Here is a 20561-nt window from a genome sequence, read left to right as displayed (position 1 = left end):
ACTTACACAGGCGCCTTCTTCATAATTACTCACTTTGGTGTCTAATTTTGTGTTTATATTTTTGCATTCTTTTTACTAAAGATCACCTATAAATTGTATAAACTCCAGACCCCATAAACCTGGCCTATTTATACTGTAGAGATGTGTCCCACATCTGTAAATCTCACAGGTGAAAGATAAGTCACCCTCTTTCCACTGCCCCTAGTCACCCGGTTACCACCCCTGAGGAACTGTTACCAGTTGCTAGTGTATTTTTCCAGAGATTGATTATGCATTTAAACTCTTACACTGTTCTTTACACACTGAAAGATTTTTCCCATCTCCATATCTGGTTTCATGAGTTGCTGAGGAATTTCATGAAAAGTCCCTGGGCACCACTTATTGTCTTTCCTAAGAGTTTTTGAACTGAGATTCAAGCCAAGGGCTTAGGATGCTGAAAACACATCCCACAGTCCTTCCTGGTAACAAAGGAGCTGTCCAAGATTTCATCGGAATTCCTATAGAATACTGAAATAAGATCTGCCCTGATGTTTTGCTTTGATCTTATATTCACATTGATTTTGAACAGACAGCCACTACCTGGGTTCCATGCCCTGCTTCCCACCCCAACCCCAGTTCACACCTTCCAACTCTCCTCTCTAGGTCTACTCTAGAGAATAGTGAATTGGGTGGAAGAGAGACACGGTGCCTAGATCCAGAGTCAATGCCCAGTGGACTTTGGAAACTTTGAGATTCTCCTTCATGAAGAATGAAAAGAAATACTGTATATTCATAAATATAATGATGATAATAAGTTGTGTTTATTTTCTTACTTGGCAAAAGGACTCAGGTGGCTTATATTATAATGCACAATTTAAGTGGGACAATTAAAAATAAACACAATAAAAATCAACATCTTATAGCAAAGATCTAGATCTCCCATTTGTGTGGGATACAGTCAGGTATTATGTCCAGTACTAGTTGTGTCCTCAGCTTTCGGCACCTCAGACCATAAGAGAAACAAATGAGGAATGTGCTAAACCACCTGGAGAGAAAAACAAATTCTTATGTGTATTTAAGGAAGAACTTATCGTGTGTATTTGTATGTAAATGCTATTGCTTACAAAAATGAAAATTATTCATAACTGTAATCTTGAAAAAATAGTTGTTTTTTAAATGTCTGCTTGAAACACCTCCTAGAGAAATATTGAGATCAAATAATTAACAATTTAAAGAAGACCTTTTCATGCAGATCTAAGAAAATATGGCCTAGTAACATTCCTTTCCAATAATCTAAACAAATGCATAGGAAAGGGAGCATCCAGGGTGGAGAGTGCCTAGAGAAAAGGACAGTTTCACTGAAAGCATCTCTCCCACATATCAGGGATCCTGACCAAGACAACTGCAGAGCTGCCAATCACTTGTGAAAACCCCAGATCTTCATCTATGTTCTTACTCAGAATAAATTTTCACTATGTTCAGTGGGAAGAGAGCAACAAGGGAGCATGAAAGTAGGGCTGAGTTTTAATCAAATATCCTTGATTGGATTAAGCTTCAAGCACAGGTTTAGATCGCACACTCCAAGTGTCAGAGGCACTTATCTTTATACAGAATATTTTGGCTACAATATCTCCAATAAGAGATTTTTCCAATTACTTGCTTTACTTGGAAATTAATCTGAGCACTGCCACCTCAGGACCTTTGCACCTCTTACTCCTCCTACCTGGGATGCTTCTCCCTCACTTCTTTCATGTCTTTGTCCTTGCTGATGCTTGCTCTATTGAAACTTCCAACTCCCAGCACCCACTACCTTCCACACACTTTTCCCACCTTGATTTTCTCCATAGCATAAATCATGACCTGACATATCACATAATTTATTTATTTTACTTAGTGTCAGTCTCCTAAAAGTAAAATGAAAAATTCACGAGAGCCCAGATTTTTATTTCTTTTTTTTCACCACTTCTCCTCGGCACTTACAATATTTCTTGGGAAATGGTAGGTTTAATAAATATATATTGAATGAATGAATATGAATATATTTTTATATTTATTAAGATAACATTCTACAGGCCCCATCAAGATAAATAGCTGCGGAGTATATCTCCAAATTTGCTAAAAAAAAGTTATTCTCTTTCAGCATAAGAGATCTGTTTTGTTTATTTTTATTGAGATCACTTTTTGGTCAGTGTTGTTGATGATGATGCTGGTACAAACTGTTTACTTACCCCTATGAACTGATTTCAATTCATATTTCATTAGCATTAGACACACTCCTAGAGTCCTTTATCTCTATGGTCTCCCAATACCATCTATTTTTTACACCTTTGCCCCTCAGAGTTCATACTTGATCTTCCTGGTTAAGGCCAGAGATACTGAAGTCCTGAGCTCTTGGGTGACGGTGCACAGCTGCCCTCGGTGCCTCCTCATTCCCATCCTCTGTGGGATGGGGCAGAATGGAGCACCTAGAACACAACAAAGAACTCTCTCTTGCTAATATTGATCATCTCGCAGCATAAACTGCCTGCACTTCACAAATGGGGGTGGGATATAATGAATGTGGTAAGAAGCTGACAAGGTGCTTGTCATCATTTAGCATCTCACTCACCCTGCCTTGTCAGAGCACATTTGGATGGGAGGAAGATGTGAACAAACAGTTGTCGAATCACCTTAGAAATTCAAAAGTCTAAATAAGAGCGAGACGGATAAACCACATGTAGAATCAATCAACAGAAAATATTGAGAAGAGGGCAAATAATATCTCTAGAAAATATCTTTCCAGTTGTTGGTAAGTGGATCTTTGATTGGGGAAGTAGAATAATGTAATGCTATTCATGTAAAGATGGGGTAGAATGCAAATCAGTGTCCCCACAGGTGACACGTGGACAGTCCCCAAGCGCTGTCTGCAGCCCAGGGCAGAGAAGCAGCTGCCACAGGAGAGGGGGGCCACCCCCACGCTGCCCTCCAAGGTTGTTCCACCAAAGCATGGCTCCTACTGCTCTCCCCTTAAAGAACATTGTTACCAGGTCCTTGAATGTCTTTCCAGGCATGTGTGCATGTATGTGTGTATGTGCATATGTGTGTACACATGTGCACATACGTGTGTATGTACATAAATTCTTGTTCCCCTTAAACAAAATACAGCCTAGTATACACAGCTCTGAAACGTGGTTATTTTCTGTTAATGATTTAATTTGGAAATCTTCTTTATCAATACATGAAGAATTTCTCTTTTGTTTTTTTTACAGCTTTATGGTATTACACTATATGGATGGATTTAACTGGCCCCCCATTTATCAATACGTAAGTTGTTTCATCTTTTGCTATTAAAATAATGCTGCAATTAATAGTTTTCTGCATATATGATTTCTAAGCATGACATATATCTGTAGGATAAATAATCTGACGTGGGATTGTAATTTTTATAGATATTTATCTCCATGGGCGTTCTGAGGAAGTGTTATTGATCTTCACTACACATCTGGGCAAATTTGGAGAAGTGTCAATTCCACATCACTGGGAATCAGATTTCTCAGTTCTGACTCCAAACCTACACAAACCAGCCACTCCTAGTTCACAGTCAGGGAGGATGGTTCATATTTGTAGGTGGAGACTTGAGATTGGCAGAGCTGCTCTAACATTAAAGGAGTAAGAGGCTTGGCTCAGGTTTTGAGCAAGAGACAGCACAGCTGCACTTCCCTCTCTAGAAACTAATGAGTCAGCCATACAGACTGAAGGAGAGACAGTGGAGGACTCTGGAACTGGGAGGATAAGGTCCATGAGGGAAAAGGTGGTGTTGGTCTTTTTCACACCTGTAGCAGCAGAGCCTGATGCACTGAGCGACTCAGACATATTTGTTACATCGTGCCATCCGGTGGTTTCACTGCTCCTTCTCCTCCCTGCAAAGTTCCCTTCCCAAGACAGTTTTCAGTTGGGTAATCTTAAAACTCAACTGATAGGAAGGAAATCAGGTCTAATGTGGAAGAGACCACATTAAATGTGGGTATTTTGGGGAGTGGAGCGTGGTTTTCAACCTTCTCTCTTCTCCCCATCTCCCCCCATGGGGTGTACTGGAGATCAACTTACTCCACCCCCCCAGGTTTAACCCCCCACTTTGCCCTCCTCCTGTCCCCCACGCCCTTCCTCTCCCTTCCCCCAGCCAATGGAGATCTTCATAGACCATGAGACAAAACTGACGCTGCACGGGTTGCAGCAGTACTATGTGAAACTGAAGGACAACGAGAAGAATCGGAAGCTCTTTGACACTCTGTGTGTCCTTAAGTTCAACGAGGTCAGTTGTTCAATGTCCAGTAGGGAGATGAGCATGTCTTCAACTGTAGCAGAAACCTGTATTAAGTACCCTTTTATTGACTCCATTGTTTTTCTTTCTTGCCTTCTTTTGGATTAACCAAAATATTTTCATTATTGTAGTCTTCTTAATTGGCTATCTAGTTACACATTCTCTTATTATTCTTTTAATTACCTTGGAAATCACAATATTTACCTGTGACTTATTATGTGATTCCATGACTTTTTGGCCTAGCCCTCAGACAAACTGAGGAAGACTAGGTGCACTGGCTCTGAGCTATGGTGTATGGAAGCGAGAGGAGAATCAGATGCTAAAGCCACAGATGCAGAGGCATCTGAGGCCTCTCCCTGTTGAACCCCAGCCCCAAAGACCCTCTCCCTCTCCTGCTATGCCTGGCTTGGAGTTGGGATGCTCCAGCCCCAGCTGAACATCACCTTGTGGTCATGCAGAGTGGCCACATACATAACTCTGAGGGTGATCTTGCCTCTGAGACTTGGCTCTTAAAAAGGAATCCACTTATTTTGCGTCAGCAGTGAATATTTAGTGCAAACTTTTATATATCATGCCCATTCCTTGAAAGTGCACCCCAATATGCTTTAGAGAACTACAATATATACCATCCAGATGCAGGCTGGCAGGCCTGTTAATCCATGATGATTGCTTCTTCTAGTGAAGGAGTGGATAGTAGGCCCAAGCTAGACCAATTGCATATGCTCTTATAGGAATGTGAATCTTGAGCAGTGGCAAAGAGTGTGAAAATTGTACGAGTATTTTATTTTTTATCCCAGTGATTGGCCCTTAATGAGACTGATGATCAGTACTTGCTGCCCATATCCCAGAGGTGCCTTGGCCCCCAATTGCCCTGAGTCTTACTTCTTCATAGGCTGAGCCTATGATTCTATAATGGATTCTATATCCATTATTCCTAACACATTCCCTTTTTTCCCAAATAAGTAATAAGCAAGATTTGTGCAGGAACATAAAATATATGCTAAAAAATATTAAATGTGATAAGCAAGTTAGCTCAGGGCCATGACTTTTTTGGGGGGGATCTCAGTGGGGGCTGATGGCCTCTTTTTCCAGCAATTTATGTCCACAGGTCATGAGCTCTCATGTGCTAGTAGAATCTGAGAGAACCACTCTCATTCACCACCATGACACTTGTCTCTAGACTTATGCTTTGATGCACATCCTAGGAAACGAATGTAGATCTCTTTGCAGTGGTTGTCCAGCCTGTGCTTCTCTATCCTGATTAATGGAGATCTTACAACCTTTTGGTTTTGGAGATTTCTCACAGGAAGATCTTCATCATGGATATCCATAGCGATTTCCTCTCCCTTCCACCTAGATACAACCCATGAGGCCATACTGAATAAGCCTAACATCTGTAATATTTCCAACACTTATTATTATAATTGAAGACACACATCCTGCTTTTCTTTCACAGAATCTGTATACTTTTAACATCCTAATTCTTCTCTTTTGTCTATACTTTAGGTCCTAAGTGGCTTGTGGATCATCGCTTATATTTCCAGTTATCCTTAAAACATATCACCTGGGTTCCTCGCCTTCTGGCTTCCCGTTGGGTTTGCCACTAGGAGGCACTGCAGGGATCATTGTGTGGGAGGAGAGAGGATTCAAGGCATTGATACCTGGACTCTTTCCTCCAGTGCTATGCTACAGTAATGCCTGCATCTACCTACAGCACCAGCACATGTTTGGTGGTCGCTTTTGAAGGCTACAGCTTTGCTGGGTTCCAGAAACAACTCCCTTCTACTGTCCTTCAGTCTAGAGGTGCTAATGGCTTCCTGCTGTGTCTTGTCCCAGGGAGCTCTGACATCCATTGCTGTTACCTGCCTACACCTCTGTAAATAGCTGGGCCATTAAACTTTCTTCAGCTATACCTTTGATTGTGACATCTGTTTCCTCCCAGGGCCCTACCATATGTAGGACACCCAAAGGGATAAGATATCAACAAGAATTTGATCATATTACAATATTGACACATCTGGCTAATTCCAAAATTTGTCTTACTATTACATGTCTATTAAATGAATTAAGAAGTGTTCTGGTGACACTGTTGGAAGGAAGGCAAAGGAACGAGCAGTTTGGTGATTAATGTGTGAAATTCAGAGATCTGTGTGCAGTTGCTGCCCTGAGTATCTTGATGGAATCACAAACCTGTAGCCAGGGACATAGCATGGCCTGAACAGAATGAACTGCATTTCTCTTCCAAAATAACATACAAATAAATTCCATAAGGAAGGAATGAAATCTACAAAGCAAAAATAAACTTATCCAGAGATGGGGCAGGATTGAGACGTGCCATTCTCAGCCCTTGATTTCTATAGTTTTGGAAAATAGCTCACCCTTTGGGATGCGTGAGGTTCTAGGACCTGGTGGAGCAAGGGACCACCTAAAGAACAAGTATAAATTACAGTGCAAAGAAAGATGCAGATACATATGCAAGCAATGACCAAGTGTCTTAGTTCAAGCTTCTATAACACACATTCCATAGACTGGGTGGCTTAAACAACAGAAATTTATTTTTCACAGTTCTGGAGGCTAAGAAGTCCATGATCAAGGATAGGGAGGGAGAGTTCTTAGCTCCATCTCCCCTGGAAAAGGAAAGGTGGTCTAGGGGTAGGGAACCACAGGTCTGGGGTGCAGAGAGTATGGCGGAGGGGTGGGCATATGCTTGGAAATGGACTCTTCCCCCTACTTCATATAATTATTAAACTGAGAGCAGCACAGAGATATTCGGAGACCATTTGGAAGAAAAGAAGTCAAGAGTCCACAGAGAAGTAAAGCAGAAGTGTGAATAATTCATGTCTCACCAGTCCTGTCCCACACAAGGCAGCTCTCTCAAGCTATGGAAAAAATGTTAAGGAACAGATTCAAGTTTTAACACCACAAAGCTTTCAGGACAGCCTACGTCACATTCTTAACTTAAAAAACCCAAGACCTGCTACAGCCAAACCTGTTTTCCACTGCCTCAATCCTCTCTCCCACCTGGCCTTTACGAGTGACAGCTTAAGAAGCTGTGAGTGTCCTGGCATTCTGTAACTGCCTGGGGAAAAATATCAAGAGGAATCTGGATGAAATTCACAGATAGAGTCATGGGATAGGATGGGGATTACTTTTTGGATTTCTTCTTCTTTATCACAAAGGTTATGGAGATCAGCTTTCTCCCACTTATCCTGTAGCCACATGAATTAGAAATTAACTTATTTATTTAACACATAGAAGGAAACAACCTTTGAGAAGTTATTATAGTGGGGAGGGGCACTGAGGTTATAAAATAATTGGCTAGTGTTATACTCCAGGGAAGGTTCAAGAAGTTCAGCCCAGACTTTGGGCAGCATCAGGGAACAGTGGGAGAGAAGACATGTGCAGAAACAGAAGCATCACCCTCCTGTAGGTCTGTGGTGCAGCAGTGGACCTTTCTTTCTGGCCTATAAGTACTGAGTGGGCAGCACCCCATATGCTTGGGATAAACACTGCTGACCACTCTTATTGTCTGCATCTGGGGCAGATGTCTGTTTACCCCACCCAATTTATGCAATGTGAGATGCTGTCTACACTAGATGCTCATCTACTAGTAAGTATGTTCATTCTGAGTACTTGGTTTGATAACATTTAATCTCTAGAAAGAAGTGTAAAAACTGCAGGACAGGATTTTCATACGGTAAACATGAGGACATAAAGATCTGATTCCAAGGAACCTTGGATACCCACTCAATGACTATGCAGACATTTGTTATCTTGCTGGCCACAATTTCACAGAGGATCAGGGGACATATGGGTCCAGACATGACTTCTCAGCCTAGGGATGGTCCCAGGGCTAGTGTCCTTTAGTTAAATAAGAGGCTGCCCTGAACACTGGGATCTATGGGAGCCCAAGGCTGTTGACTTTGATATCCTCTGCTTTCCTGTCCAGCTAGCAGTTTGTCAACCTACCTGCTTCCAAGTTTACAATTCCCAAAAACAATCTCTCTACCTATTTTTTTCTCCTGCTTGCATGCAAATCGTCATCTGAACAGGCAGTGGCCTCTCGGCCAATCTCTCTGTCAGACTCTATTCCAAACTTGTTGCATGTCACTGATCTCCATTTCTATCTAGGGTTATGGAAATCATCCACTTGGGGTGAGATCCTACATGTAATGAAGAAGTCCGTATTCCCATACTCTTTCTATACCTGAGATCTTCTTGCAGATTACAACTCTAAAGATCAGAGAAGCAAGGAGCACTAGGCCAGCAGTGATTCCCACAGTGAGTAGGATGAGCTGGGAAGGTGATCTGAGAAGGGAATAGAAGGGACCATGAGCCTCCTGGACAATACAGTGACCCTGCCACAGGTACCCAAAATATCTGTGCTGTGTTGGTTCTGAGAAGGGGTTTCTACCCTCACATCTCCCTTCTTACCCCATCTCAGGATGAGGAGCTCAGGCAGCCCCTCAGGCTGCATATGACATGTGTATTTCTGCTCCTCTCTAGAATGTACCACCACAGGTGCCCACTTCTGGAAAGTTCCATCACTTGCAGGCCTGGTCTTCACAGCTCCATGTCCTTTCTATCCTGCATTCAAGTCAGTGTGATCTCCACTGCGTAAAATTCTAGGGCCCAGCACTGCAGGTTGATGTTGCCATCAGACGTGGGTCAATGGCTCATATGCTGATGGTGACACTGAAAGGATCAGAGAAATCAGAAAAAATTTAATAAAATACTTTTTTCAAGACAGAAACAGTTAACCAAATATGGACAGAATGGACTGAAAGGTGAAAGCAAATAGAAATTTTAATGCCAGATCCCTGAAGGGTCTGGCAAGGAGAAATTCTGTTACTTCAAACTTGAGTTCTAGGAGGGTGGCATTTCTGCAATGGAGATTGAACACCTTAGTACACCCTTTTTCCAAAAAAGCAATGATGAACCTGGCACAATTATAAAAACAATTCAAGAACTCCGGAACAAGGCGCACAGATTTGGTTGAAAAGTATTTATTTACTGAAAACCACTGAACTTGGTAAATACAGTGGGCTCTGTGGCAGTTTAATTGGGGCTTTGCTCATTGTCTCCTCAGCTTTGTGGCAGGGCAAACAAACAGGGAAGATTTCAGCTGCTCAAGACTGTAATATCAGTTTGCGAAAGCAGGAAAACACCCAAAAATTTAAAAAGAGGGATCACGGAAACAAGACAGTCACAGGGTGCTTTGAAAATATTCAATATATTCCTGGGTATCTGAAAATGTGTGCACCTGTGCATACTCAGGAAAGGCCAGAAAAGGCCCCAGTTATCTATTCATCCATAGGTGACTGTGAGGTTTTACGCAAACAGAAAGTGGAAGCCAATGCATATCTGTAAACTGCCTGAACTTTGAAGAGTAACCAAACTCTCACACATATCTCCTCAGCAAAGAGTAGAAGCCTTGTTGGATCAAAGTGTTTAAGGAAAACTTTTTTTCTTTTTTTTGTGAGGAAGATTAGCCCTGAGCTAACATCTATTGCCAATCCTTCTCTATATGCTGAGGAAGATTTGCTCTGATCTAACATCTGTGCCCATCCTCCTCTACTTTATATGGGGTGCTGCCACAGCATGGCTTGACAAGCGAAGCATTGGTGCACACCTGGGATTGTAACCTGAAAATCCCAGGCCACCGCAGTGAAGTGCATGCACTTAACCACTACTCCACCAGGCTGGCCCCAAGGAAAACTTTTGAGCAACCATTGGATGACCATTAGGCTACACTGACCCAAGGCTGAATCACAGAAAGCAAGGCTTAAAAATAAAACAAGAATTAAAAAAACAACAACAAAATGGAACATGACCTCTATAACTGTATACTGCTGCGAAGACAGATTCTACAGTAAAAGTCCAGTCATGAAACAAACAAATGAAAAAGCAATATGAACACCCCTGGTGCACATCAGAAGCCAGAGTTGTCAGAATATATTATCTAAAATGTCCACTTTTCAAAATAAAAGATAATGAGACATGTAAAGAAACAGGAAATTGTGGTCCATAGCAGTGAATATAAACAATCTGTGGACACCTAGATATTGTACTAAGTACACAAATAGTTTATATAAGCCATTATAAATGCTGAAAAACCAAAGGAAATCATATTTAAAGAATTAAAAGAAAGTTTGATAACAATGACTCACCCAATATAGATTATAGAGACATAGAAATTATAATAGAAGAACTAAGTGGAAATTTTGGTGTTGATAAGTTTAATAATTGAAATAAAAATTCAATGTACAGTCTCAAATACATAATCTAGCAGGCAGACAAAAATTCAGTGAATGATGATTAGTTAATTGCAATGATTCCATCTGATAAACATAAAGGAAAATGAATGAAGACTAATGAGCAGAGCCTGTAGGAAACCATCAAACATGCCAATATAGATGTAATTGGAGTCACAGAAGGAGAGGAGAGAGAGAAAGAAGCAAAAAAAAAAAAAAAAAAAACTTGAAAAAATAAAAGCCAAAAATGTCCCAACTAGTATGAGAAATATTAACCTACATGTCCGAAAAGCTCAATGAACTCCAAGAAAGATAAACTCAAAGAGGTCCACATCAATTTTTTTTTTTTTTTGGTGAGGGAGTTTGGCCCTGAGCTAACATCTGTTGCCAATCTTTCTCTATTTTGTATGTGGGATACCACCACAGCATGGCTTGATGAGCAGTGTGTAGGTCTATGGGTGGGATCCAAATCTCTGAACCCCGGGCCACCGAAGTGGAGCATGCGAACTTAACAACTATGCCAGCAGGCCAGCCCCCACATCTATTTCTTCTTACAGTAAAACTGTCATAAGCCAAATATATCATAGAGACATCATAGTGAAACTGTCAAAACACAGACAAAGAAAAATTTGCAAGTAGCAGGAGAAAAGTATGACTTTTATGTACTAGAGAACCTCAATGTGATTAACAGCAGACTTCACATCAGAAACAATGGAGTCCAAAAGCTAGTGGAATAATATATTCAAAATGCTGGAAAGAAAAGTTCCAAACTGTCAACCAAGAACTCTATATCCAGAAAAGTTATCCTTCAACAATGAGGATGAAATAAAGACATACCTAGATAAACAAAGGCTGAGAGAATTTGTTGCTAGCATACCTGCCTTACAAAGAAGTCTTTCAGACTGAAAGAAACTGACACCAGAAGGTTAATGTGAATCCATATGAAGAAATAAAGAGCACTGGTAAAGGTAATTACATTAGCAATTATAAAAGACAATATAGATAAATGTTTTACTCTTTTCTACTGTTAAGTAGTGATTTAAAAGACAACTGCATAAAACAATAATTACACAACTATTGTTGAGCTTACAACATATAAAGATGTAATTTCTATGACAACAAGAGCACAAAGGAGGGTGGAAGGAAGAGAGCTATATTTGACTTGGATACACTAAAGTTTCTATACACTATTGGAATTAAGTTAGTATTAATCTGCAGTAGGTTAAGTTCAGATACATATGGAATCCCCAGAGATCACTAATAAGATAACTCAAACAATATTTCAAACATTTAAAGAGGAATTAATACCAATCCTTCTCAAACTCTTCCAAAAAACAGAAGAGGAAGCAACACTTCCAAACTCATTTTACAAGACCAGCATTACTCTGATACTAAAACCAACAAGGGCACTGCAAGAAAAGGAAATTACAGACCAATATCCTGATGAACATAGATGCAAATATCCTCAACAAAATATTAGCAAACCGAATTCAACATATATTAAAATCATACACCATGATCTAGTGGGATTTATTCCAGAGATGCAAGGATGGTTCAACATCTACAAATCAATCAGTGTGATATACCAAATTAAAAAAATGAAGGATAAAATCATATGACCATCTCAATAGACAGAGGAAACATTTGACAAAATTCAACATCCATTTATGATAAAAACTCTCAATAAAGTGGGAATTGAGAATGTACCTCCACATATTAAAGACCATATATGACAAGTCCACAGCTAACATCATACTCAGTGGTGAAAAGCTGAAAGCTCTTCCTCTAAAATCAGGAACAAGACAAGGATGCCCACTCTTGTTATTCTTCTTCAACATGGTATTGGAAGTCCAAGTCAGAGCAACTAGGCAAGAAAAAGAAATAAAAGGCATGCAAATCGGAAAGAAAGAAGTAAAGATACATGCACCCCTGTGTTCATTGCAGCGTTATTCACAATAGCCAAGACTTGGAAGCAACTTAAGTGCCCATCAAGGGACAAACGGATAAAGAAGATGTGGTATATATACACAATGAAATACTACTCAGCCATAAGAAATGATGAAATCCAGCCATTTGTGACAACATGGATGGACATTGAGGGTATTATGCAAAGTGAAATAAGTCAGAGGGAGAAGGTCAAATACCGTATGATTTCCTTCATTAAGTAGTAGATAATAACAACAATAAACAAACACATAGAGACAGAGATCGGATTGGTGGTTACCAGAGGGGAAGCGGGGAGGGAAGAGGGCGAAAGGGATAATTCGGCACATGTGTGTGGCGATGGGTTGTAATTAGTATTTGGGTGGTGAACATGATGTAATCTATGCAGAAATAGAAGTATAATGATGTACACCAGAAATTTATACAATGTTATAAACCAATGTTACTGCAATAAACAAAAAATTAAAAAAAAAGAAAGATGCAAAACTGTCTCTATTTATAGATGACATGATATTATATATAGAAAACCCTAAAGACTCTACCAAAAAACTGTTAGAACTAATAATCAAATTCAGCAAAGTCGCGACACAAAATCAATACACAAAAATCAGTTCCACTTCTATACACTAATACAAAATATCAGAAAGAGAAATTAAGAAAACAATCCCACTTACAATTGCGTCAATAAGAATGAAACACTTAGGAATAAATTTGACCAATGAGGTGAAAGACCTGTACACTGGAAACTATAAGCCATTGATGAAATAAATTGAAGAATATACAAATAAATGGAAAGATATTACATGCTTATGGGTTGGATGAATTAGTATTGTTAAAATTTCCATACTACCCAAAGCAATCTACAGATTCAACGCAATCTCTATCAAAATCCAATGGCATTTTCCACAGAGACAGAGCATACAATCCTCAAATTCATATGGAACCACAAAAGATGCCAAATAGCCAAAGCAATCTCGAGAAATAAGAACAAATGTGGAAGCAACATGCTTCTTGATTTCTTGATTATTTTATTACAAAGCTATAGTAATCAAAACAATTTGGTATTGGTATAAAAATAGACACATAGAGCAATAGAACAGAGTAGCATGCCCAGAAATAAACTCATGCATATATGGTCAACTAGTTTATAACAAAGAAGCCAAGAATATACAATGGAGAAAGAACAGTCTCTTCAATAAATGGGATTGGAAAAACTGGACAGCAACATGCCAAAGAATGAAACTGGACCACTGTCTTACACCATACATAAAAATCAACTGAAAATGGATTAAAGACTTGAATGTAAGACCTGAAACCATAAAACTCCTAGGAGAAAACATAGGCAGTAAGCTCCTTGACATTGGTCTTGGAGATGATTTTTTGGGTATGACATCAAAACAGAGGCAACAAAAGCAAAAATAAACAAATAGAACTACATGAAACTAAAGAGCTTCTGCACAGGAAAAGAAATTAACAAAATGAAAAGGCAAACTACAGAATGGGAGAAACTATTTGTAAATTATATATCTGATATGCGGTTAATATCCAAAATATATAAAGACCTTATATAACTCAATAGCAAAAAACCAAAAAATCTTATTGAAAAATGGACAGAGGATCTGAATAGACATTTTTCCAAAGGAGACATGCAAATGGCCAACAGGTACATGAGAGGGTGCTCAACATCACAATCAACAGGGATATGCAAATCAAACCGCAATGAGATATCACCTCACAACCATTAGGTTGGCTACTATAAAAAAGACAAGAGATAACAAGTGTTGGTGAGGATGTGGAGAAAAGGGAACCCTTTGGACTGGTGATGGGAATATGAACTGGTGCAGCCATTACGGAAAACAGTATAGCGGTTACCCTAAACATTAAAAATTGAAATACCATATGATTCTGCAATTACACTTCTGGGTATTTATCCAAAGGAAATGAAAACACCAACTAGAAAAGATATCTGCATCTCCATGTTCCTTGCAGCATTATTTACAATAGCCAAGACATGTAAACCTAAGTGTCCATCAATGGATGAATGGATAAGGAAAATGTGGTGTATATATATATATACAATGGAATATTACTCAGCCATAAAGCAAAGGAAATCCTGCCATTTGCAATAACATGGATGGGCTTTAGGGCATTATTCTAAGTGAAATAAGTCAAACAGAGAAAGACAAATACCATACGATCTCACTTACATGTGGAATCTAAAACAAAAAACAAAAAACAAAAAACAAAAAAAAACAAACCCCAAATCAAATTCACAGATACAGAGAACAGAGTGGTGGTTGCCAGAGGCAGAGGGTAGGCAAAATGAGTCAAAGGTACAAACTTCCAGTTATAAAATAAATAAGTCCTGGGGATGTAATGTACAGCATGGTGACTACAGTTAGTACTGTTGTATTGTATATTTGAAAGTTGCTAAGAGAGTAGATCTTAAAAGTTCCCATCACGAGAAAAAAAATTGGTAACTATGTGCGGTGATGGATGTTAACTAGACTTGTGGTGATCATTTCACAATATACATATGTTGAATCATGATATTGTACATTTGAAACTAATGTAATGTTGTATGTCACTTATATCTCAATAAAAATAATTTAAAAAGACCAGCAAAGGAATGTAACTTGTACACTAGAAAATATTGATTGAACTCAACAGAAAATAGTAAAGAGGAGCAAACAAAACCACAAGACATCTAGAAAACAAATAGCAACACAGTAGATGTAAATCAATCACATCAATAATTACATTAAGTGTAAATGCATTAGACACTTCTATGATGAGATAGAGATTGTCAGATTGGATGAACAAAACAGGATCCAACTATAAGCTGTCTACAAGAGACACATTTTAGATTTAAATATACAAATAAGTTGAAAGTATAAAGATGGGAAAGACACACCATGAAAACAGTAAACGTGGGGGGAGCTTTAGCGGCTAAACTAATAGTAGACAAAATAGGCTTAAAAAAGACTTTAAAACATGTCTTAGAGACAAAGAGGGATATTTTATAACAAAAAGGGTCAATTCATCAGGATGATGTAGCAACTATAAACATTTATATACCTAACAACAGCGTCCAAAATACATGAAACAAAAACTGACAAGAGGGAGAGAGAAATAGTAAATTCAACTAACAGTTAGAGACTTTAGTATTCCACACTCAGTAATTAAGAGAAAAACTAGATGGAAAATCAGAAAAGCTATAGAAGACTAAAAACCACTATCAATCAACTTCACCAAAGTGGAATCTATAGAATACGCCACCAAACACTTCTGGAACATTCCTTTCAAACACACATGAGACATTCTCCAGGACGGACCATATGCTTGACCACAAAATAAATCTCAATAAATAAAAAAGAATTGAATCATGCAAAGTATGTTCCTTGACCACAAGAGAATTAAATTAGAAGTGAACAACAGAAGGAAATCTGGAAAATCCATAAATAGATGGAAATTAAACAACTCATATAAGCAAATAACCCATGGGTCAAAGAAGAAATCACTAGGGAAATTAGAACATATTTTGAACTGAATGAAATGAAAACATAACATATCAAAATGTATAGGTTGCAGCTAAAACATGCTGTTATGGGCCGAATTATGCTCCCCTCTCCATTTCATATGTTGAAGCCCTAATCCCCAGTACCTAAGAATATGACTGTATTTAGAGATAGGGAATTTAAAGAGGTGATTAGGTTAAAATGAAGCCCTTAGGGTGGGCCCTAATGCAATCTGACTGGTGTCCTCATAAGAAGAGGAGATTAGAGCACACAGAGAGGCACCAAGGGTGCATGTGCACAGAGAATGACTACATGAAATGGGAGCAAGAGGGCGGCTGTCCCCAAGCCAGGGAGAGAGGCCTCAGGAGAAACCCAGCCTTCTGGCACCTTGATCTTGGACTTCCAGCCTTCAGAACTGTAAGAAAATAATTTTCTGTGGTTTTAGCCACCCAGTCTGTGGTATTTTATTATGACAGCCCTAGCAAACTAATACACATGCTTAGAGAAAAATGTCTACCTTTAATGCTTACATGAGAAAAAAGGAGAATCTCAAATCAATAATCTCAGTTTTCATTTAAGAATATAGGAAAAAAAGAGCAAACCAATCTCAAGGCAGGCAGAAGGAAGGAAATACTAACAATTAAAAGGGAAATGAATTAGGGCCGGCCCCGTGGCTTAGTGGTTAAGGGCCGCGCTACTGGCGGCCCAGGTTCGGATCCTGGGCGCGCACCGATGCACCGCTTCTCCGGCCATGCTGAGGCCGCGTCCCACATACGGCAACTAGAAAGATGTGCAACTATGACATACAACTATCTACTGGGGCTTTGGGGGAAAAAAATGAGGAGGATTGGCAATAGATGTTAGCTCACAGCCGGTCTTCCTCAGCAAAAAGAGGTGGATTAGCATGGATGTTAGCTCAGGGCTGTTCTTCCTCACAAAAAAAAAAACAAAAAAACAAAAAAACAAGGGAAATGAATTAAACAGAAAACAAAAATACAAGAAAATCAATAAAATCAAAACTTGGCTCTTTGAAAAAATCAAAAAATTTGGTAAACTTACAGCTAGATTGACAAGAAACAAAAAGACACAGCTCATCAAAATCAGGAATGAAAAAAAGTAGACATCACCACTGACCTTACAGAAATTTAAAAGAGTGTAAGGGAATACCATAAACAACATTTTCCCGACAAATTAGACAATTTAGATGAAATGGACAAGCGGCAAGAAAGAAATTATTGAAGATGACTCTATAAGTAATAGGATATCTGAATAGATCTATAGCAAATATAGAAAATGAATCTGTAGTTAAATACTTGCCTACAAGGAAAAGCTCGGGACCACTGGCTTCATTAGCAAATTCTACTGAGCATTTAAATAATAAATAAACTCAGTACTCCACAAATTCTTCTAAAAGACGGAAAAGGAAGGAATATTTCCCAACACATCCTATGAGGCCAGTATTACCTGATACGAAAGTTAGACAAAGATAGCACAAAAATAGAAACCTACAGATCAATATCTCTCATGAATAAGAACACATCTTCGACAAAATATTAGCAAACCGAATCCAGCCATATATAAAGAGGATTTTAGGGGCTGGCCTGGTGGCATAGTGGTTAAGTCCAGCACACTCCACTTCAGGGGCCTAGGTTTGCAGGTTTGGATCCCTGGCGCTGACCTATACCACTCGTCAGCCACACTGTGGTGGCGACCCACATACAAAAAAGAGGAAGATTGGCTCAGGGTGAATCTTCCTCAAGCAAAAAGAGGAAGATTGGCAACAGATGTCAGCCTGGGGTGAATCTTCCTCCCCACCCCCCCCCCAAAAAGAGGATTTTATTTTTTTAAATTTATTTATTTTTCCCCCCAAAGCCCCAGTAGATAGTTGTATGTCATAGCTGCACATCCTTCTAGTTGCTGTATGTGGGACGCGGCCTCAGCATGGCCGGAGAAGCGGTGCGTCGGTGTGTGCCTGGGATCCGAACCCGGGCCGCCAGTAGTGGAGCACACGCACTTAACCGCTAAGCCACGGGGCCGGCCCCGGAACACAGACACATTCTGATGCCCTTTGAAGAAAGAAGCTATTGAAGTCACAATGGGGGGTGGGACGTGAACAAATCTTGCATCACTCAGTCCCCCACAGGCAGCTGTCTCACACTATAGAAGAAAATAATCATGAACAAATTTAAGTCAGTGACTGTAATTGGTAACATTCTGAACAGCCCACTGTACGTTCAAAATGTCCCAACCAAAGAGTCCCCATAACTCAGTCTGTCCTCTCTGCCCCAACACCTTCCCACTTCAGGCCTCCAGAGTCTCACCTTTAGGATCCATGAGAGACACATCAGAGCCCTGGGCACTGTCACTGCCTGGGATGGAACAAAACAGGATGTGGTCAGAGCCCACAGGAGATGAGACTAAAGGAGGAACTATGGGGTGGGTAAGCTCCCTCATGAGCTCCTGTTTACGCCATCACGAAGGTTTCAGAGATCACTCCCCAGCCCCCATCCTTACTTGCGTGGCTTCCTCCATTTCCACCTGTGGGAAGAAAACATCACATGAGAGGCCCCGGAGGAGGCAGGGCCACGAGGTCCTAAAGGACCCTCTAGTCCTCGACCCCAGAGAAGTTTCCAGAACTGTGACTTTTGACCCAGGGCAGGATCAGGAAACATGAAGAAAGTACATGTGTGGGGACTGGACCAACCACCCTCCTGGAAGTCTGTCCTCAGCAGTGACCTTCCCCTGTGACCTGTGACTGCTGGGAATCAGGTCTCCATCACCAGACTCATCAAGGCGATAAATTTGTCTTCACTACTACATGTGCTTTACTAAAGATTAAGACTTAGCAAACAGGGCCCCAAACTGGGCAAGGACATGTGTGTGGATGGTATTTCCCATTAACAAGGCAGGTAAACTTCTACCTGGAGCTTGAAATGCCCCCAGTGAGATAAGAAATCTCAGATCCCCCCAATCCCTTCCCTACCTGAGCACTTCTTCCTCCACATCACAGCTCCAGCCACCACAGCTCCAAGGAGAACCAGGCCAACAATGATGCCCACAGTGGGGATGATGTACTGAGGAGGTGGCTCTGGGGAGGGAAGGGAACATGAGGATCCTGACCCCTGGGCCCTCAACCCTCACCCTGCTGAAGGACTCCAGAAAGGTTCCTGATTTCTCCAAGAAGAGGCCATGAATCCATGTCTCCCTCCTTACCCCATCTCAGGGTGACGGGCTCAGGCAGCCCCTCGTGCCGCACATGGCATGTGTATCTCTGCTCCTCTCCAGAAGGCACCACCACTGCTGCCCACTTCTGGAAGGTCCCGTCCCCTGCAGGCCTGGTCTCCACAAGCTCCATGTCCTGGGTCAGGTCCTCCCTGTCACGTTGCCAGGTCAGGGTGATCTCCGCAGGGTAGAAACTCAGGGCCCAGCACCTCAGGGTGACCTCGTGGTCAGAGATGGCGTGGTGGGTCACATGTGCCTTTGGTGGGTCTGAGAAGAAGGGTCAGAAAATTCAGAGATCTGCCCAAGACATCTGTCTTGGGCTACTGAAGCAAGGCTTATGTGACGATCCTGAAAATGGACAGGACAATTGGGGAAAGGAGCACAAAACCCAGACACCAGCCTGGACACAGGCTTCTGGGATATCTCCTGTTGTTTGGAAAGTTGTAGAATCAGGGCAAGATAGCCCAGTGTAGGAGGCAGGTCTCTTAGGGGGAGAAAAGGGATTTCTGGTCCTGACCTGGGTGGAGGCCTCAGACTCAGAACAGAGTCAGACCTCAAACACATTGGTTTGGGGCAAAGAACAAGGCCTGAGAGAGAGAGTCCCAGAGCTGTTGCCAGAGTCAAAGGGAACTGCTTGTCAGTTATTTCAGGGAAGGTTTCCCCCTCTATGCCGGAGAGACTAGATCCCTTAATTGTCCCTGAAAGGAAGACGGGACCTCTGGGCGAGTCAGTCTCTGGTACTGGAAAGGAAAACTCAGACGGACTTAGTCTCCTGACCCACAGGACAAGGGTGTTCTGGTGTCATCTCATTTTCTTCCACTCCTTGTAGAATGCCCTCAGCCCAAGGGGAGACTGGGGAGGCCCCGTGGACCCTCGTACCTGTGCGCTGCAGCATCTCTTTCCCGTTCTCCAGGTGTCTGAGCAGCCACTTCACGCACTTGCCCTCCACGTAGGCCTTGTGGTGCTCCACAAGACCCCTCGCCTCCCACTCACGCAGCGTGACCTGAGCTGCCGTATCAGCTATAGTCCAGGAGTTCAGGTCCTCGTTCAGGGCGAGGTAATCATCACCGTCGTAGGCGAACTGACTGTACCCACCGAGGAGGCGCTTGTCTGACCCCATGTAGCAACCGTGCATCCACTGGAAGGTGTGAGACCCTAACCCCATCCCCACAGTCAGTCCTGCCCACTTAGCCCCACTCCAACCACCAGCCCTTCCCACTTAGCCTTGCCCTGCAGTCAGCCCCACCCCCACCCCGATTAAAAGTAAACTGAAAATGAAACCCTGTGAACATGGCTGCAGGCTCTTCCCTGGTGGAGAGGCCAGTGGGTCCCACAGTGCTGGGG

At 41.2% G+C, this 20561-nt stretch overlaps 1 protein-coding gene and 1 long non-coding RNA gene across 4 annotated transcripts in view; both read right to left on the bottom strand.

The window, feature by feature from the left end:
* LOC131413868 (HLA class I histocompatibility antigen, alpha chain G-like) overlaps positions 1-20561 on the bottom strand; it is a 105671-nt gene that overhangs the window by 83818 nt on the left and 1292 nt on the right. The window contains exons 3-5 of one of the 3 annotated variants that reach the window (XR_009222050.1): positions 20097-20372; positions 19209-19484; positions 18979-19083 (exon numbers count right to left, since the gene is read on the bottom strand). The exons of 1 other annotated variant lie outside the window; for it this stretch is intronic. Coding sequence is in view for 1 of the 2 variants with exons in the window: in XM_058554813.1 (XP_058410796.1) it covers positions 19209-19484; positions 20097-20372 (552 nt within the window). In the remaining variant the exon portion in view is untranslated. The remainder of the gene's footprint in view (positions 1-18978; positions 19084-19208; positions 19485-20096; positions 20373-20561) is intronic. One more of the 3 variants, XM_058554813.1, reaches the window with a different exon arrangement.
* LOC131413880 (uncharacterized) lies at positions 6813-8853 on the bottom strand. Its single transcript, XR_009222053.1, has 2 exons — positions 8714-8853; positions 6813-7158 (listed from the first exon to the last, which is right to left on the bottom strand). It is a non-coding gene; the product is annotated as an uncharacterized LOC131413880 (long non-coding RNA).

Source organism: Diceros bicornis, chromosome 14, assembly GCF_020826845.1.
Source record: "Diceros bicornis minor isolate mBicDic1 chromosome 14, mDicBic1.mat.cur, whole genome shotgun sequence".
In the NCBI taxonomy this organism is placed as follows: domain Eukaryota; kingdom Metazoa; phylum Chordata; class Mammalia; order Perissodactyla; family Rhinocerotidae; genus Diceros; species Diceros bicornis.
The sequence above is the reverse complement of the archived record's forward strand: the minus strand, read 5'-3'. Positions and strand labels throughout refer to the sequence as shown.